Source organism: Nicotiana sylvestris, chromosome 3 (assembly GCF_000393655.2).
Source record: "Nicotiana sylvestris chromosome 3, ASM39365v2, whole genome shotgun sequence".
NCBI classification, from domain to species: Eukaryota; Viridiplantae; Streptophyta; class Magnoliopsida; order Solanales; family Solanaceae; genus Nicotiana; species Nicotiana sylvestris.
The window spans coordinates 169621317-169640389 of NC_091059.1; the positions used below are offsets into that span (position 1 = coordinate 169621317).

General features: G+C 35.7%; 1 protein-coding gene across 1 annotated transcript; it reads right to left on the reverse strand.

Annotated features, from left to right (window-relative positions):
- Positions 1-317: 317 nt before the first annotated feature.
- LOC104238434 (lysine-specific demethylase REF6) lies at positions 318-9184 on the reverse strand. The gene is made up of 7 exons (XM_009792782.2): positions 8074-9184; positions 5948-6026; positions 5401-5468; positions 5124-5274; positions 3196-3875; positions 2446-3075; positions 318-1872 (listed from the first exon to the last, which is right to left on the reverse strand). Exons 1-7 carry the CDS (start codon positions 8891-8893, stop codon positions 578-580), a joined length of 3723 nt encoding a protein of 1240 aa, XP_009791084.1. The 5' UTR covers positions 8894-9184; the 3' UTR covers positions 318-577.
- Positions 9185-19073: the final 9889 nt, after the last annotated feature.

Consider the following 19073-nt stretch of genomic DNA (forward strand, 5'->3'; position numbering starts at 1 on the left):
TTTTTATTCCAAAATTATTTTTGTTTATCCATCATACAAACAACCCCTAAGAGGTCGAAAACTACTTTTAAAGAGGTAACCGGCAAGAAAAGCATTTTTGCACATATTGCACGGCTTATTCCTTTTTTCCTTTAAGTATTATATATATGTGTATACATATACATACGTGTATAAATATACATACAGACTTACATAAAACATATACATATACATACTGTGTTGTGACCCAAACAGTCCTCTATTTGACCGCAGAGTAAACTCACATACAATAAGAACATAACAAGAGTCCAATGCTGCAGCAACTGAACAAGTGAAAATGGGGGAAAAGAAGAATCCACTTCCGGATTTCAATTTCAAATGTTAAATTACTTGATTTTGGAGATAATTCTTACAAGATTGAAGCAATTGAACTACTTCAAATCAATGAATGGGACCAATGAGGTACCCCTGATTGAGGAGAATTATCTGGTTCCAAGAGAGAATTACAAAAGGAGACTTTGATTCTAGACCTACTCCTATGTCTGTTAATTGAACAACAGTTCCATCAGTCATGTCAAATTACAATTTCCGCTTTTGGTCAACCTCTTCCCTTCTTCGAAATGTGACCTGTCTTCCGCTTATGACGACTGAAATCTGACACAAAACGAAATGTCTGACCACAGCCGGACTCAGTACAAACATAAGGACGTGCACCTGTATGAACTCTTATGTGTTCAGTTCGAGCCCATGCCCACTTAAACGTCATCTTGCAGCCTTTCCAAGGGCATTTCAGAGGACGGTCGTCCATATGAACCCGTCGATGCTGTACCAAATACTTGTGTGAGAAGAACTTCTTTTTGCACCCTTCGACTGGACATACGTTCTTTTTATGCAATGAAAGCTCCTGCTTTGTGCTAAAACTCATACTGCACCCTTCCAAGTCACAATGATATTCTCCTTCCTTATCCTTCATCTTTTTACTAGTATTAGCCTTCATTACTGGATCTTCCTTTGAATTGCTATTAGCGGAAGGAATTTTGACCTTAGAACCTTTCTCTGCTTTCTTGCTTTCATTCTGCTGCTTTATTGGAGCTGGTCTGGACTTAACCAATGACTCTTTGCTCGGTTTTAGCATCCTTTTCCTCAGACGGGTGCTAGGCCCACCATCCGGATCATCATTAATGGGTGAGCCAATTCTCTTCTTCTTATCAACATCCTCCTCTTTAGGTTCAGGAGTCTCATATTTAATCCTCTTACTCCTAAGATTAGTTTTTCGTTGCTGCTGAGGGACATCACTAACTGAAGAATCATCTGCTATTAGTAATTTAGAATTCCTTTTATTTTCTACTCTACTCTTCCTCTTTTTACCAGTTCTGGCAACAGTTTTACCAGTTGGAGTCATTTCACATGGCCTCTCAGACTTCACCTCAGGCTTAACCCGGGTAGAGATGATATTGTTGTTCTGTTGTTGTTCTTCATCAGTATCCCTCCTCTCAGCAAGTAGAGGATGAACCTGACTAGACATCCAAACTTTCCCACACCATTTCCCAGCAACAACTGCTCTCTTCTGCTTCCCTGACCCCCTGCCAGTCCCAGTATACTCTGATTTTTCATCTGGAGAACTACGACCAAATGCATTGTAGATGATGAAGTTACAAGGCATCTGTTTACTGTATAGCGGAGAGCGGCTTAGGTTGGCACTGTAGAAGAGGTTGATGTCTAATTTCACAGTCCAGTCTCCATTGCCATGTATGGCCTCTTCAACTTCCAAAGCTGATTGTATCATTTCCTCATCTTCTTTAGTGGCCTCGCGGAATGAAATCTCTCTCCAGAAATGATCTCTCCCCAGCTCTTCGGCCATTTTTTTAGCTTGAGCTTCTAGCTTGGGATAGTCTGCTAATATTTCAACATGTGTCAAGGATATGCAAAAGAATCATACTAAGTGGCTGAACCAGAAGATCAGAATAATTGGGTGACGCCAACACTATAGCTACATGAGTACATAAAGAACTGTTTAACGTCCAATCTTACCTTTTATGGTGCCAGTGTACAATGATATACCACTTAAAAAACATCAATATAATCACATATTCTCTTATGTTTCTCAAATACCCAAAATAAAGGTTATCTGTAACCTTTTCTTTCCTAGAGAATAGTAGCAGTTTCACTTCATCTTGATGGAAAAAGCTAATGCAAATCAGTAATCTGATATAACAGGTTGCACTCAGGTGCAACCTCCAATGGAGATTAAATTAAAATGAAGAAACTAGATCAAAACTCCGCTTTTCTCCTAGATGAACTATGATAGCCTTGCCTTAGATCAACATGATTATGAAAGGAAAAGTTTGAAAGAGAGAAAGCAATTGAAAGAGGACTTTAAATATAACAGTGAAGAGAAGACATGTAAGAGCTTGTAGCGGCAAGAGTACCCAAGAAAAAAAGAAAAAAAAAGAATTTAGAGCTCACCTGGATGACAAAGAAGAGAAATATGTACTCCACCAACTTGTCGGAGCTGTTCTTCTATTTGTACAGCATGCTGGAGGCAGAATACATGTATTCTGAAAGAGTCTTCATCAGATGTTGAAGTAAATTGCATAGGCCCATTATCAAATGGAGCAACACGATCGCTATTTGCTATTTCCCCTCTATGGGAAAACGGGATACAATTTGCACCAACTTGATGGGATCTTAGTTGATGCCTCGACCTATCTGGCAAGGTATTTGACTCCCCCGGCGGGGGATTTTCACTCTCCAAGTGAATGGAATTATCAAGACTTTGACAGTTTCTACCATCAGATACAGCTCTTCTTTGTCTGTGGTTTGCATAAGGATCAATAACTCGTAGAGAAACCTCATCCTCAAAATCCATATGTCTGCTTTCACAAGCTTCAACAGGAATATTTGCTTCAACCTCATCTTCATCAGAGTCTGAAGAATTAGCATAATTTAAAGCCAACAGGCTGAGGGAAGAAGTTTCTTTGCGTGCTTTGGTACTTGAAAGCACTCCTACTCTTTCATTATTCAATTTCCGAATTCGATCAGACGACTCTATCGAGACATCAATCAAGCCACCTGGAGCCCTTTTAACTAACCATCCTGCAATCAACTTATAAAGTTCAACTATAACTTGCCCCGCAAACCAAATATGCAAGTAAAAAGAAAAAGACAGGATTTATAATATTAGATATTGCACAGATCATTTCATGAAGAAGATACCTGAACTGGAATCTGATTCTGCAGCATCGTCCCTACTGGTAGCAGTTACGCCACCTACATTTCCTGTCCAGTCATTGAAGTTGCGATAATCAGATGACATCAAGTGGTGGGCAGCTGCTTCTGTTGGTTGAATTATGGCCACACACGTATAACATAGGATCCCACAAGTTACACAAGAAAAAAGTCCATGCTCTGACAGCGTATCACATCTGTAAGTCAGTCCTCTTGCAGGGTCCAGGTTCCCCCTTTCGGTCTCTGGAGAGGATTCAGCCTCATCTCTGCCAGATTCTGGCAGTCTGTTACCAGCATGCCAAGACGAGTGCTTTCCCTTCTCCAAAGAGACACTTGCCAATTGTTTCATCCGCTGTTTCCTGCCTAGCATGAGAGCATCAGATGCGGAATCTGTTTTACTCTTCACCTCATGATCTGGACTGGATATGCTGGGGAACCTGGAGTTTACCTTTAACTGGGACCCAGCTACTGAATTGGAGCCAATAGAAATCCCTGAATAGTGTTGAGGGAGAAGTACAACAGGTGATCCTTCTCCAAGAATATGAAGAAGATAATTGTTACAGTTCAAATCCTCAACAAATAGTTCTTTGACCAACATATCTCCTTCACTCTTCTTCTTGTCCTTTAGGCGAGAACTCCTTGGTTCTATTCTAGTGTTCTTTGGTACTCTGCAGTAGAAGATTAAAGAAGCTAAAGAAACCAACAGAGAGACCCTTACCTAACATAGAGGATGCTCCAAATAGATTGTTAAACATATTCAATAGTTTTAAACCCACCATACAAGCATGCAAAGAAGCGGTTCAATCAATGATATATAATCAGCCCGTGTGACTCTCTTCAGTTACAGGGATGCAAAATTTACTATCTATCCACTTCAATCTAAGACGGTATATACAAAGATGAATTATCAGGAAGGATGCAGTCTATTCATGGTTCCCTCCTCCAAGCTATAGGAGATTATACTGAGGAAAGAACTAGCAGCAATCACAAGAAATGTAATCCAGTAAGAGTGGGAGAACACGCTTAAATCTGGTAACCTCAGAAAGAATCTGAATGTAAGAATTAAGATGCAGCAACTACTGCACAAAACCTGAAACTATCACTGGGTTGGCTATTCAAGATCTTAACCACTGTCATTTGCTAAAGCAGAAAACAAGGATCGGTGAATGATCAAAGCTGTATTTGTCAGCTTTGCTACATGGGTCCAATTTCCTTGCCAATGTTAGGACTTAGGAACAATTAATATATGGTCTCATAGAATAAACATGGCGATACAATGTCACAGTTAAAACTAAGGAAATAAAAGGTCAAAACCATAAAATATTGCAATCAATTCCTAATCTTTCATGATGGTCTAACAAGCTTTAAAGGGTCAAACGTATTTTAACGAATTGTCAAGACACATCCATAGTGAAACTACTTCAATTGAAGTTTTGAGTTCGTACAGGATTCAGGAGGAAACATCCTTCTTCGCAAACAGATCATGGAGAGAGGAAATAGAAGGGATGATAAAGCAGGCTTCAGGTAGCTAGAACTAACGTGCTTAAGCAGACAATCTCCAGCAAAGACTTGGTGCATGAATGAATGGAACTATATTGATAAATGCTTATTTATCAGACACTACACATCCTATGAGTTTACAGGAATAATACTTCCCTGCATCTTGAAGTGTAGATCGTATTGTCTATACTGATACATCTTATACAGCAGATGCAATAAGGAAAATTCAGCTCCACAACTCAAATATGGCGATAGACTAGTTCAAAAGGCTTGATAAATGGGATGTCTTTATACTAGTAATCTGTTTTTCTTTTTGCTTTTTCTATAGGCAGTCTAATACAATTTACCCTAAGGTTTCAATAATCCAGGAATGGTTTTAAAAATAATAAAAAATTACCTATAGCAAGAGAACAAACCTTGAACAGAGTGAAAGTGCTAGATCATAAAGCAACTGGAAATGTGACACCATTGGAGGACAATTAATTGATGCTCTACGGATGGCAGCGTCTTTTGCAACTATCAACCACCCAGGAGTAGCAATGTTAGAAGCCTCCCCGCAATTAAATCCTAAATTTTAAAATTGTAGAAAGCCCAAGAATTGTCATTTTCTGGTCATTCTTCTTCCTTCAACAATTACTGAGCAACAAATAGATCCCAAGACATAATTACATCTAACCAAAAAAACTGTCTTACCGTGACTAAACCCTGAGTGATAGGCTCGTGGAAAGGTAATAACAAAATCTCCGGCATTTTGCACCAACCTGAATTCAAATAGGAAAGTCAGGACTAGAAATGGTGTGTTGCCGCCAGAGATATATTATCATGCATTAACCACAGAAACGATGTGTCTCTAGGTTCATCTGATAACGTTTACTCTGAAAACAATCAGAAGGTTTTAAAGCAATCCTTAATATGTCAATCTAACACAGTTATAGTCCCTCCATGGTTGAAATACTATTGATCATTTTCCCCCAATACCAGGTCAAGTAATGGTTCACTGATAGATGTCTTTTTTATAAGGGTTCACAGATAGATGTTTTCTCCAGCAGAAAAGACAATAATTGCCTCTCTTATTCCGCTTTAGTTCTCTGTCATAATCCACTTTAGCTTAAAAGCTCACAAAAGATATCCTCCAAGTATACAAAACAAGAAGCGATTAAAACTCCAGAGGTCATGCAAACAAGTTTAAAGTGTAGACCCACCAATAACACAAACAGAGAAGCAAACATCAGTATTTCACCTGCAGCATGGAATACCAGCACTAAGCAGTACTTCAGGTGACATGACTGTGGTCTTCTCCCCAAGTGTAGCAAAGGTAACTGAAAGAAAATGCAAAATTATGGAGTTCAAGGTCACTGAGTATACTAGTTAAAAATGTGTTTGTGCTCAAAACAAAGCCTGTAATCAAATTCAAGTGTCAAAGAAAATAATCTCAATCTTCCCTATGCAGCCAATTAAAGTGAGAGCAAGCAATGGTTTCAGATATTAAGACCAAAGTTTCAACACGAATAAAAAAAGAGAAGTGATATGACCAAAGTTTGGCGGCCACTAGCACATATTATCTTGGAAACAACAGAGTATATTCTTTTTTTTTTAATAATTAAGGGTAAAGAAACAGTCATATATACAGCAGAATATCTTCATGGTGTGTTGTGATTCATTGTAAAGCTGATGTGTATAGTCTAAAAATGTCATATCTCTGTAAGCTTGCAGCAACAAGGATGAATTGATGCCAGAAGGGATAAAAAGACAGAAAGTGGTTCTTATTACTTGTTGTCAACTTTAACATAACACACAAAAGCCCAATCTTGCCAAAAGCTCTCAAGAACTTTAGCCACAGTAATTGAGGGCATGGACACCAAATAAAATAAAGTATTTTTTTTCTTTAAGGTATTCTAAAAAGACAAGAAATATGTATTCAAAAAAACAGAGATGGTAGAAAAAATGTGCTTCTGCCTCTGCAGTGTATATAGCTTAGAGCTTAAAAGTGCCTTGTCTGCCTCTCGGTTGTTTCGCTCGAAGGTCAGAGGTAGCATACTCCCTTCTCAAACTTCATGCAATTCATTTCCTACTTTGAAGCTTTTTAGAATTGCATTGCCACTATGTGCAGTAACTAAACTATGAAGTTCTATGACTTAAAAGTCAAATCAAGAATTAGATGGGATGAGGAAAAATATAGAGGAAAGAAGGCAGGTTAACTTATACTAAACAAGGAAGAAGTATCATTAAAGAGACATAATCCTCTAAGCACCTTAACTTCCTGCCCTGAAGTAGTTATCTTTAGTAGGTACTGTTACCTAAATCATGTAACTGTGAGGCTCTTTACAGTCCCTTAAACATTTTCCATAAGACTCAGTTCCATATGAATGCCAACAAAGCCAAAATATCAAGAACACCAAGTCTAAAGAGACACAGCAGAAGATTTGGCGGGATAAATGTCCATAATATGAACGAGTCCAACATATTTCCACAGTCTGAAGCAGAGATACATCTAAGACAGCTCTACTTTACATGCATCATCACAGTAACAATCACATTATTACACATGTTAATGACAAAATCAGTGAGACCTAACTACATTAATGCAGACAACCAAGAAGCTCCAAGTGGCAGGAATTTCCTCTCAAAATGATTACAGTAATTTCCCTTAGAAAGCATAGCACTGTCTCAAAACTGTACACCATCAGCATTTGTGGGGTGATTCACTAGGAGTTACGTACAGGTTAGTACCAGCTGCCACCAACTCTCTATCCAATTTTCACTCAAGTTAGGCTTCTCATATTTGTATATATTCCTCAATTTTAGAGCCATGAGCCACTTCCGAAATCACAAAGAAAAAGGGCAGCCTAGTGGACAAAACATCCCGCGTTCATGCAGGGTACAGGGAAGGATGCACCTAAAGGGGACTGACTCCCCGGCTCGAACCTATGAGACAACTTTACCATTGCTCCAAGCCTCCCCTTAACTTTCAAAATCACAAGGAGATCAGTATATAACTAGAATTAATCTAACATCAAATTAGGTCCTTCATAAAAAAGAAACAAAGTGATCAAGCCTATTGCAGAATACTACATTTGTTAACGGCAATTATATATATCAACACCTGCGATTATCCAACAACATACAAACACAAATTGTGCAATATCCATGAACATTGTAACACAGAGCTTTAAGTTTTTTGGGACAGAGTTGGGCATATCTGTTTGCTTCATAGAATAATAGGGGCCCCATATTTAGTTCAATGTTGCACAATTCACTGCTTGCAAACAACTAAACAAAATAAGGGTAATGACTTATGCTGGTTTCCCATAATTTAAGCAGGAAACAGGACAAAATCACTTGAGCAATATCAATAGTAAGACTCACCAAGAGGATTAGTTTCTCCAGCATAACCATGAACCCTGATCACCTCCTCAAAAGCCACAGCTGCATCCCTGGGCACACCGTACCACGTCTTCCCGGCACCCATATGCAGGTAATTCAAGCTATGCAAGTCATGATCCTCCACATGCCAAGCAAACCAACTAAACATCATGGCTAAATACACCATAGGTGAAGTTACCCCTGGAATCTCCTCTTTCATGAACTTGAGTAATGACCCTTTTGCCCTTGACACCCCTCTCATATTCCACTCTGTATCAGCCAAGGTAGTAACTGCATTTCCCACCTTCTTAGGGGCAAATGCAGAACCCGGCATGTCATTTGCATACTCAACCGAGAAAGGTTTATCCACAGTAGCTTTCCAATAAAGGGTTTCAATTTCAAGGGGTGAGGTTAAAGCCTTCTTGAAATTCTTCTTCAAGTAATTCTTCTCAAAGGCTTTAGCTTTAGCCTGAAATTCCTGAACAGTATAGTTTTCTCCGCTCTGCCAAACGGGTTTCTTAACGGGTCGGTGTTTCCTTGGACAAAACCCGATCTGCTGCTGCCTAGTGGTGAATGTTGGACCCCCATTTGAACCGGACCGAGCTGAAAGTGACCGGTTTAGGTAAGCAAGAGCGGTCTTTTTGGGAGGTGCAGGTACTGGGGGTACAATTTTGCAAATTCCATACTTTGAAGCTTCCTTTTCGATCTTGAAAATGTAAGCAATGGGATCTTGAAATTCCTCTAGGGTTGGGTGATACTCTGGTGCTACTGGTAGGGTTTTTAGCCATGGAAATACCTCTATGTTACCACTTGCCTCTGCCATTAATCAAATTTTTCTTTTTCTTTTTTTGCTATATTCAAAGCACATATATAAGATCTATAGAAACATTGTGGTAAGAGAGATAAAAGAGAGAGGAGAGAGAAACAGCTGTTGAGATTCTCTATTCTCTCAATGTTTTCTCTTTGGTATTTATAGCAGAAGAGGAAGTAATTTTTATAGTAGCAGTTAGCTGTGTGTTAGTAGTGTGAGTATTTGTTATTGTTTCTGTCCTCTGTTCTTTGTGCCAAAAAAGAAAAACAGAGGATAGAAAATGGGACAGAGCAAGGGAGAGTAGTAATATGTGTGTGAGGGGTTTTATCTCGGTTTGGAGCTCACTCTTTAAAATGACACCCTGTTTTTACTATATTCATTCTTTTGCCATAATTTCTGTAAAAAAAAATTAAAGGATCACTAATTTTATAACTGTATAATTTTTTTGGTCGTTCCGTGTCCGGTGTTTGTATTGGGGCTCCGATTGATCCAAATCTGCATCGTGTAACGTTCATTTATTCCTTAAATAGCTTCTTATTAGAAATTTTTTATTTTCATAATAGAATCGAGTCTTTTAATTAAAGGTGCAGAAAGTCGATCAGATTGTACTCCTTCCGGTCCACAATAAGTGACTAATTTGCTTTGGATACACTCATTAAGGAAATACTAAATTCTAGACAAAAATAGTTAGTGTGACTAAACTACCCTTAATTAAATGTTGGTGCATAATTTAATGTGAGTAGTGAAAAACTTTTTAGAAAGACGTATACAAGGGTAATTTAAAATAAATTGAATTTTTTCTTGATTATATAAATGTATATTTAATTTGGACCAAAATAAAAAGATAATTGATCACTTATTGTGGATGAGAAGAAGTAATTTTTAAAAATACTAGAGTGCATGAACTAACCACAATATGGTAAGTGAGGCAAAGTGGCATACTGCCTTTTACAGAAGCTTGTTTTTACTATGCATTTTTTGGGGGAAAAAGACAGGAGAGGTTCCGCTAGGATTTTTTCACTGAATTTTGTTGTATTATAACTATACAATTACATTTTGTAGACAAACAGTATAAATAAATTTCCGTTATGGAACTTTTTAAAGGTCAAACTTTAGGAATTTAACACGACCTTTTGAGTTGGCAGGGTGAAACATTTTTAAACTCAAAATCTGAATATTTATGTTGAAATAGCTAATCAGTAGTGTGTACAAAATACATAAGTTTGTTATATATATATATATTCTTTTTCGTCGGTCTACTGATATTATCTTGTTTACATATAATAAAAATCTAAATAAACTATAATTCTCTCATGATAAAAATGCCCTGGTTTCAGTTGAAATGGCAACATCTCTACCACTTGATGCAATCAACTCACTTGCTCAAACAAATAGATAACCAATTTAAATTCTATACACCAATAATGTAATGATTTTTTTACGTTATTCATATAATTTATTAAATTATAGTAAGTTGTTTATCATCTATTCTAGGTAATTAATATTACTAGTATTGAATAAAGTTATTTGCAATTACCTAAGTTATGTGATTATGTAAATATTTTTATTTTGTTAGTGCAGAGAACTTAAACTAATTGGAGAAGTGGGCATCAGCTTATATGCTTATTTTGGCGGCCAACGGAGCAAATTAATTGGTTCTTTGAATCAATGAATATATTCTACTTCAGAGGAAATTATCACCAAAAATGTTTAGTTTGTCCAATTAAATACTAAATGAGATTTGAAGTACGAATTAATGTCTAAACATTTCAGGCATGTCAAAAGCAGTAAATCACCTGAAGATTGTGATAACAATCTATCAAATTTCCGCTTCTGTTATTCACTTAATCACTCGATTTCTTTTGGATATTCAAGTTGGACTTGCCTGGAACTTTTGCCAATCTTAACCAATTACTTTAAGTGCACATCCAAACTAATCAAAAAAGAAAAGAAACTTTGGTTAAATTGTTTTCTTGATTTTTTGGGCTTTTTTCACTTGTAGCACACGCCAACAACTATTTATATTTGGTAGCCGAAAAAGCGTATAAAATTTATATAATTTTTGTATATATATAAATACATTCTTCGGCTATTATTGTAATATGGCCAATATTTTGGCTAGTGGAGTCCATCTCACATAAGCATAAGCTTATTTGCAAAGTAGACTTGTTGGCAATTTTGGGACCCAAAAATATTGCATTGTATGGTGGGTATCATTTGCACAAGTTGTATCTTTTTTTTTACAGCTTAGATGCCAAAGCTTTTTTGCTTATAAAAGGAAAGGTCACTAGTTCATTTTAAACACACCAACAAGACTTGCTTTTTTGTATATATATCATTTCTTGTTTCTTACTCTCCTCCTTTATTGAGAGTTGTTTGTAAGAGAGTTGAGTGTTGGGAAGCACTTATGTGATCCCCTTTTTTTGGAGTGATCTTGTGAGGTTATTCTCTCGGGGGTATTTGGGATTAATTAGAGTATTTACTCTAATTTTGTACGCTCTTTTGTACTCTTGTTGCTATAGTAAATTTGTTCATCTCCGCTTGTGGACATAGGTCACTTTGATCAAACCACCTTAAATTTGTGTCTTCTTTATATGCTTTAATTGTCGTTGTTATCAACTTGCATTGTCTTTGTTATTATCATTATAACATTATTTGGCTAAATTTCTCACTACCCCGATATTTCAATCCTAACAAATTGGTATCAGGGCGGGCTCTAACTGGGTTTGTTTCAATAGTCAATATGACTTTAACAAAGACTTATGTTGAGAAATCTGATCGAAGTGCAAACTTCGAAATGTGGCAATTAAAGATGGAAGCTATCCTAATTCAGGATGGCTTAGATTTGGTACTCCAAGGAAAGGAGAAGAAGCCGGATAAAATGATGGACAAGGAATTTGCCGTCATTGACAAAAAGGCAAAAGCATATATTATTTTAAATCTCTCAAATGAGGTTTTGCGTGAAGTTGCTACAGAAAGCTCAGCCAAAGGCATATGGGAAAAGTTGAAAACTCTGTATATGAAAAGAACAGTAGAAAACATGTTTTACCTAAAGCAAAAACTCTACAATTTTCATATGGCTGAAGGTACCTCTATACTTACACATCTTGATACTTTTGATTCTCTTCTTGTGGATCTAAGTAACATAGATGTTGAAATCAAAGACGAAGATCAAGTTGTGTTATTGCTTGTTTCCTTACCCCCAGTCTTTTAAACATATAAGAGATGTTATACTTTATGGAAAGGATAATATCTCTTATAAAGATATCAAATCTATTTTGAAATCAAAAGAACAAATGGATAGAGATATTATTGGGGAAACTAGTGGGAACCAAGGGGAAGACTTGTTCATAAGAGGTAGATCCAATAAGAAAGATTCAAGTAGTGAGAGACCTAAATCAAGGTCAAAATCCAGATATAGAAATGTCATGTGCAAATACTGTCATAAGAAAGACCACATTATTCCTGAATACTTTAAATTGAAAAATAAAGAAAAGCATACAGAAAAGAAAAATGAGCACAAAATACTGACATTGTCGAAGCAAGTGTAGCTGCTGATGAGACTGAAGGAACTATTTTTTTAGCAACTAATAATAGTTTCAAATTTAATAATGAGTAAATTTTAGATTCGGGTTGTTCTTATCATATGTGTCCCAATCGGAATTTATTTACCATATATGAATCTATTGGAAATGGAGTTGTCTTGATGGGCAACAATGCTGCCTGCAAAATTATTGAAAAAGGTACTGTCCGAAAAAAATACACGATTGTGTGGTAAGAACTCTCACTGATGTTAGACACGTTCTTGACTTGAAGATAAATCTCATCTCTTTGGGCATTCTAGAATCTCTTGGGTGCAAGTACAGGTGAAAGTAGAGTTTTGAAAGTTTGTCATGGTGCTCTTGTGATCATGAAAGCATGTAGATCTAGTACGTTGTATACTTTATTGGGATCTACTGTTATAGGTGCTGCTGCATTTTCAACATCAGATAAATCTGATTATGACATCACCAAATTGTGGCATATGCGATTGGGACATATGAGTAAAAAAGGTCTTTCCTTCCTCAGCAAAAGAGGTATCTTATGTGGCCAAAGTACCGAAATATGGAGTTCTGTGAACACTGTGTGTTCGATAAGCAGAAAAGAATCAGCTTTAAATATCCAACAATTCATAGAATAAAAGGTACTTTGGATTACATTCATTCAGATCTTTGGGGTCCCTTACGTACCCCATCGAAAAGAGGTGCCAGTTATATGTTAACTTTCATAGATGATTTTTTAACGAAAGTTTGGGCTTATTTTATGAAAAATAAAACTGATGTTTTCTTAACTTTCAAACAATGGAAAGATTTGATTGAGAAGCAAACAAAAAAACAGGTTAAATGGCTTAGAACAGATAATGGCTTGGAATTTTGTAATGATGAATTTAATGAATTTTTCAAGTATGAAGGAATTGCTCGACACCGTACTTTGAGAATGACACCTCAACAAAATGGTGTGGTAGAAAGGATGAATAGAACTCTTTTGGAAAGGGCTCGTTGCATGATTTCAAATATTGGGTTGACAAATGCCTTTTGGGCAGAAGTTATCTCTACAGCTTATTATATTGTCAATTGTGCTCCTTCTGCACCCTTAAACTTCAAGACTCCAGATGAAATGTGGTCAGGTACTCATTCTAATTATTTCGATTTAAATATATTTGGCTACCCAACATACATGCATGTAAATGATGAAAAATTAGAGCCAAGGGCTAAAAAGTGCATTTTTCTTGGGTATGCATCTGGGGTGAAATCATACCGACTATGGTATCCTGATCCCAAGGCACCAAAATTTATAATTAAAAGAGATGTAACATTTGATGAATTCTCCATGTTACATTCCAGAAAAGAGTCTTCTAGTTCTTGTAATACAGATAAAGGGAAGAGTACATAGAAGCAGGTGGAGGTTGAGATTGACATTCCTTCTGAGCCAAGCTTACCAACTTTGAAGCAAAATACAGTTCAAACTCTTGAAGTTGAGCCAAAAGCTGAAATTCCTGAAGTTGAACCAGAAGAAGATGAGTATTCTATAGCCAAACATAGACCAAGAAGAGAAAGTAAACAACCATTAAAGTTTGGAGATTATGCTGCATTTACTTTTTCAGTTGCACAGGAAACTGAAGAAATTGGAGAACCATTAAAATATTCAGAAGCAGTTTTTGGTATTAATTCAGCCAAGTGGCTGATTGCAATGAATCAAGAAATTGAGTCTCTCCACAAGAATGGTACTTGATCTCTCATGAAGCCACCATCAGGAAAGAGAATTGTTGGTTGCAAATGGGTCTTCAAGAGAAAAGATGACATTCCAGGGGTTGAAGATGCGAGATATAAGGTACAATTAGTTGCAAAGGGATATAGTCAGGTACAAGGAGTTGATTTTAATGATATTTTCTCACATGTTGTTAAACATAGCTCTATTCGTGTCTTGCTTGCCTTAGTTGCCATGTATGATTTGGAATTAGAACAACTTTATGTTAAGATATCTTTCTTATATGACGAACTTGAGGAACAAATATACATGCATCAACCCGAAGGTATAAGGCACGATCGTGTTTGCTTGTTGAAGAAATCCTTGTACGAATTAAAGTAGTCTCTAAGACAATGGTACAAAAGGTTTGATTTTTTATGTTGGGTCATGGTTATTCGAGGAGCATGTATGATAGTTGTGTTTACTTTCGGAAGTTAAATGATGGTTCATTTGTGTACTTATTACTATAGGTTGATGACATGTTCATTACTGCTAAGGATTTGACAAAAATTCACAATGTGGAAAGTCAGCTTAAAAGTGAATTTGAGATGAAAGATTTGGGAGCAGCTAAGAAAATTCCTGGCATGGAGATCAAAAGAGATCGATGAGAGAACAGGCTATTCCTGACCCAAAAGAAGTACTTGGAGAAAGTCTTGGAGAGGTTTGGCATGAAAGATGCTAAACCAGTTAGTACCCCTCTTGCTTTATCAGTTGCTCGCTCACCGCAGTCAGATGAAGAAAAAAGGTATATGGCACAAGTACCTTATTCCAGTGCAGTCGGCAGTATTATGTATTGGTGTGCACACGTCCAAATATTTCCGAGGCAGTAAGTGTAGTGAGCCGATATATGGCTTGCCCTGGTAAAACACATTGACAGGTTGTGAAATGGATTCTCAGATACTTGCAAGGTACTTCAAATATATGTTTGGAGTTTGGGAGAAATACTAACTTTTTGATTGATTTTGTAGACTCAGATTATGCAGGTGATCTTGACAAAAGAAAATCACTAACATGCTATGTATTTTGCATTAGTGGTTGTGCTATCAGTTGAAAAACTACATTACAACATGTAGTAACTTTATCTAATACTGAAGCAGAATATATGGCAGTGACCGAGGCTATCAAAGAAGCCTTATGGTTGAAGGGTCTATTTGCTAAACTCAGTTTATACCAAGGTGGTATTACTATTTTTTGTGATAGTCAAAGTGTCATTCACTTGACTAAAGACCAAATGTATCATGAGATGACACAGCATATTAACATCAAGTACCATTTTATCCGGAAAACCATTGCTGATGAAAAGCTCTCTGTTCAAAAGATCTACATTAGAGACCATCATGCTGACATGTTCACAAAGCCTCTTCCAGTTGGCAAGTTCAAGCTCTATCACATAAGCATAAGCCTATTTGCAAAGTAGATCATGTTGGCAATATTCTTTGGGACCCAAAAATATTGCATTGTATGATGGATATCATTTGCACAAGTTGTATCGTTTCTTTTACAACTTGGAGGCTAATGCTTTTATGCTTTTTTACCTATAAAAGGAAAGGCCATTAGTTTATTTTAAACACCAACAAGACTTGAGTCTTTATTTTTTATTTCTTCCTCTCCTCCTTTATTGAAAGTTGTTTGTAAGAGAGTTGAGTGTTGGGAAGCACTTGTGTGATCCCCTTTCTTTGGAGTGATCTTGTGAGGTTGTTCTCTTGGGGGTATTTGGGATTAATTAGAGTATTTACTCTAATTTTATACGCTCTTTTGTACTCTTGTTGCTATAGTGAATTTGCTCCTCTCCGCTTGTGGACGTAAGTCACTTTCAACGAACCACATTAAATTTGTGTCTTCTTTATGTGCTTTAATTGTCGTTGTTATCAACTTGCATTGTCTTTGTTATTGTCATTATAACATTGTTTGGCCAAATTCTACACTACCCGATATTTCGATCCTAACAATTATTTTGAGAGCAGCTATATAATGTCATTTTTCTTCTTTTTTCACTGTCCATACACATACGGTAATGAATGAAAGCCTTAAAATAATGGTAAAATTGTCTCTATATGACCTATAGGTCACAAGTTCGAGTTGTTGAATCAACCGTTGATACTTGCAGCATAATAGGCTGCCTACATCATACCGCCTTGGGGTGCGACCCTTCCCCTGACCAGGGACGACTCAATGAAGATGGTGGCCTAAAGCCAAACTTCAATAAGAGGCCTTCACTCCACAATGACGAGATTTAAGAAGAAAAAAAAATAAGAGGCCCTAATTCTTTTGTCTAACACAAAAAAAGTCATAAAATTTTTTAGTTAAAGTTTATTTTTCTAACTTTTAGAGATAAAAAATTATGAGCAATAATTGTGTACAATTGATTTCTTCTGAAAATTTCTTTTTAATTGATAATATAACTAATTTATTTAATTTCTCTCTATGCATTATTAATTTTTTAAGTAAGATTTTATTAATCTTAATTTTTTTTATTATCTTCCACTTATACTATTTTTTCAAACACTTTTCATCTGAAAAATAATTCATAATGGCCATCATATTTTAAAACATTCGAGGATAACTAATTTTGGAGGGCACAATAGAAAATCTATATAATAAATCTGATTCCAGTTGGTATCATGATATCGAAATAACCTTTAGTTGCTTAAATATACTTATTGCAATGCTTGAAAACTTAAGGAAAAAACAAAAATAGAAAGGTAAGAAAATATTTTTAGTCCTCTCAAACTCGTGAAAAGATAATATAAAAGTGTAATACACATTATTTGAAGAGAAAACTAAAAAAAGGTTGAAATATTATGGGCCCATTGACGAGGTTAGCTATCAAAATGTAAATGAGCCAACAAAATATTAGCAAAATGACACATTTACTTGGGTCTCTTTTGTTTGCACTTAATGGAGGTCTTAATTTTAATTATTCAGATCTCAGACATTAAATGCGATTATTTTTAAAACTTGAATCTCAATTATTCAGATCTTAATCATTAAGTGTGTTTTTTTTTACTTCACAACCACTTAATGGGTCTTAATAGGTCTGTATGATTAAGATTTATAATAGAGACTTAATTTCATTAAGATGCTATATCCATATTCATTATTAACTGTCGTCACCGCCTACCATTATCAACTACCACCATGCCACCCACCACCACCATACTCAACCACCACCACCACCACCATCACTATCCTCAATTATAGCCGCCACCATCATCGATTAACACCATCCACCATCCCCACTACTCTCACCACCATCATTCTCAACCACAATCAAAACTCATCCACCTCAACTACCACAACTAACTACCCCATCACCATCAACAAACATAGCCGGCACTACCCATCATTATAAACCATCACCACCACCCACAATTATTAATTGTCACCACACACCACCAACATCCTCAATCATAATCGTCACCACTATCAATCACCACTAATTACTACCCTAAACCACCACCACAACCAAAACTACCACCAATCTCCGCCTCTAGTCGGTGTTCACAAGCACTACCGTTAGCCATCACCACCAGCAACTATCATATTATAAAAAATTATATATTTTAATGATAGAATATTAGATTAATTAGTATTTTATTTGAATTTTATGTTTATTAATTTTCAAATAAAGATAAATTTGATACATTCAGATGTTAAAAAACAAACAATCTTAATTATTTAGTATTCAGATCTTAATACACATCTTAATATTCATATGTATATTCAGATTCAAATATCTTAATCTTAATACATATTCAGATGTGTATTCAGATTCAAACGTCTTAATCTTAAAAAAAAACAAATGAGGCCTTAAACAACTATTTCATTTTTTATTTTAATGAAAAATTACACTTAGTTTCTCCTTAAAAACACTCATTATTCTTTAGGAAAATTAACACAAATACCTATTACTAATTAAAAAAAAATACCTTTTACTAAAATAAAAGGGCCCCAAGAATATGAGGCCTAAAGCAGTCGCTTGGGTTGCTTCTTCTGTCATGCAGGAATACGAAATACTTCATGCACTGAGCTATCTTTAATACAAGTACAGTAATCTTGATTCATTGTTCAAATCAAGTTATATGGAATTTATCATAGTACGACAATTTTCTAGCAGTTGACTCCTTTTGATCTGATTTGTTTCCCTTTTCTGCCACGTGACCCAAAACATTGTAAACTCGTTACAAGGTTACCCTCAAAATCACTTGTTAAATATGTCTATGTTAGAAAGCTAGAAAAGACAATAATGAGGTTGTCTAGTCATCATTTGGTTAACATATTGTCTACAATCATCAGTGATGTCCTACAATTGATTAATTTATCATAAGTGGGACCTCCACTTGAATAAAAATAAAAACAATGAACAACTTAACAAAACTAAGAATAGAAAAGGTTGTAAGCTGACATACAGTACAAAACTAGGATACGGCTCAGAAAAGAAAGAAACGAACTGAGAATAAAAACTATTTTTTTTTTCACTTTTACCCGCGCCAGAAACCATTTACATTCCGTAACCGAAAGTATACAAAATTTGTATAATTTTTGTACATAATATACAGAATGTATATATATACACAAAAAATATACAACAAATATACATTTTTTCGACTATTATTTTGAGAACAATTATAAAGTGCCATTTTCCCAATTTTGTGCTACCAAATGAAAATAAAAGAAAAAAGACACATCGGAAAAGAAAATTGTAAAAGAAACAAGCGAAAACTAATGCGCTCTCTTTCATTTTAAATGATATTATAAATAAAAACTTAAGATTTTTCTTCCTACCGTTGTTCAGACATTTTCTAGAAATATCTTTAATTACAAAAGTTGCAATTTAAGAGTACTTTTTGTAAAGTTTCTAATCTGTAAATTTGAAGGAAATAAGAAAATTAAGAAATTTTCACAG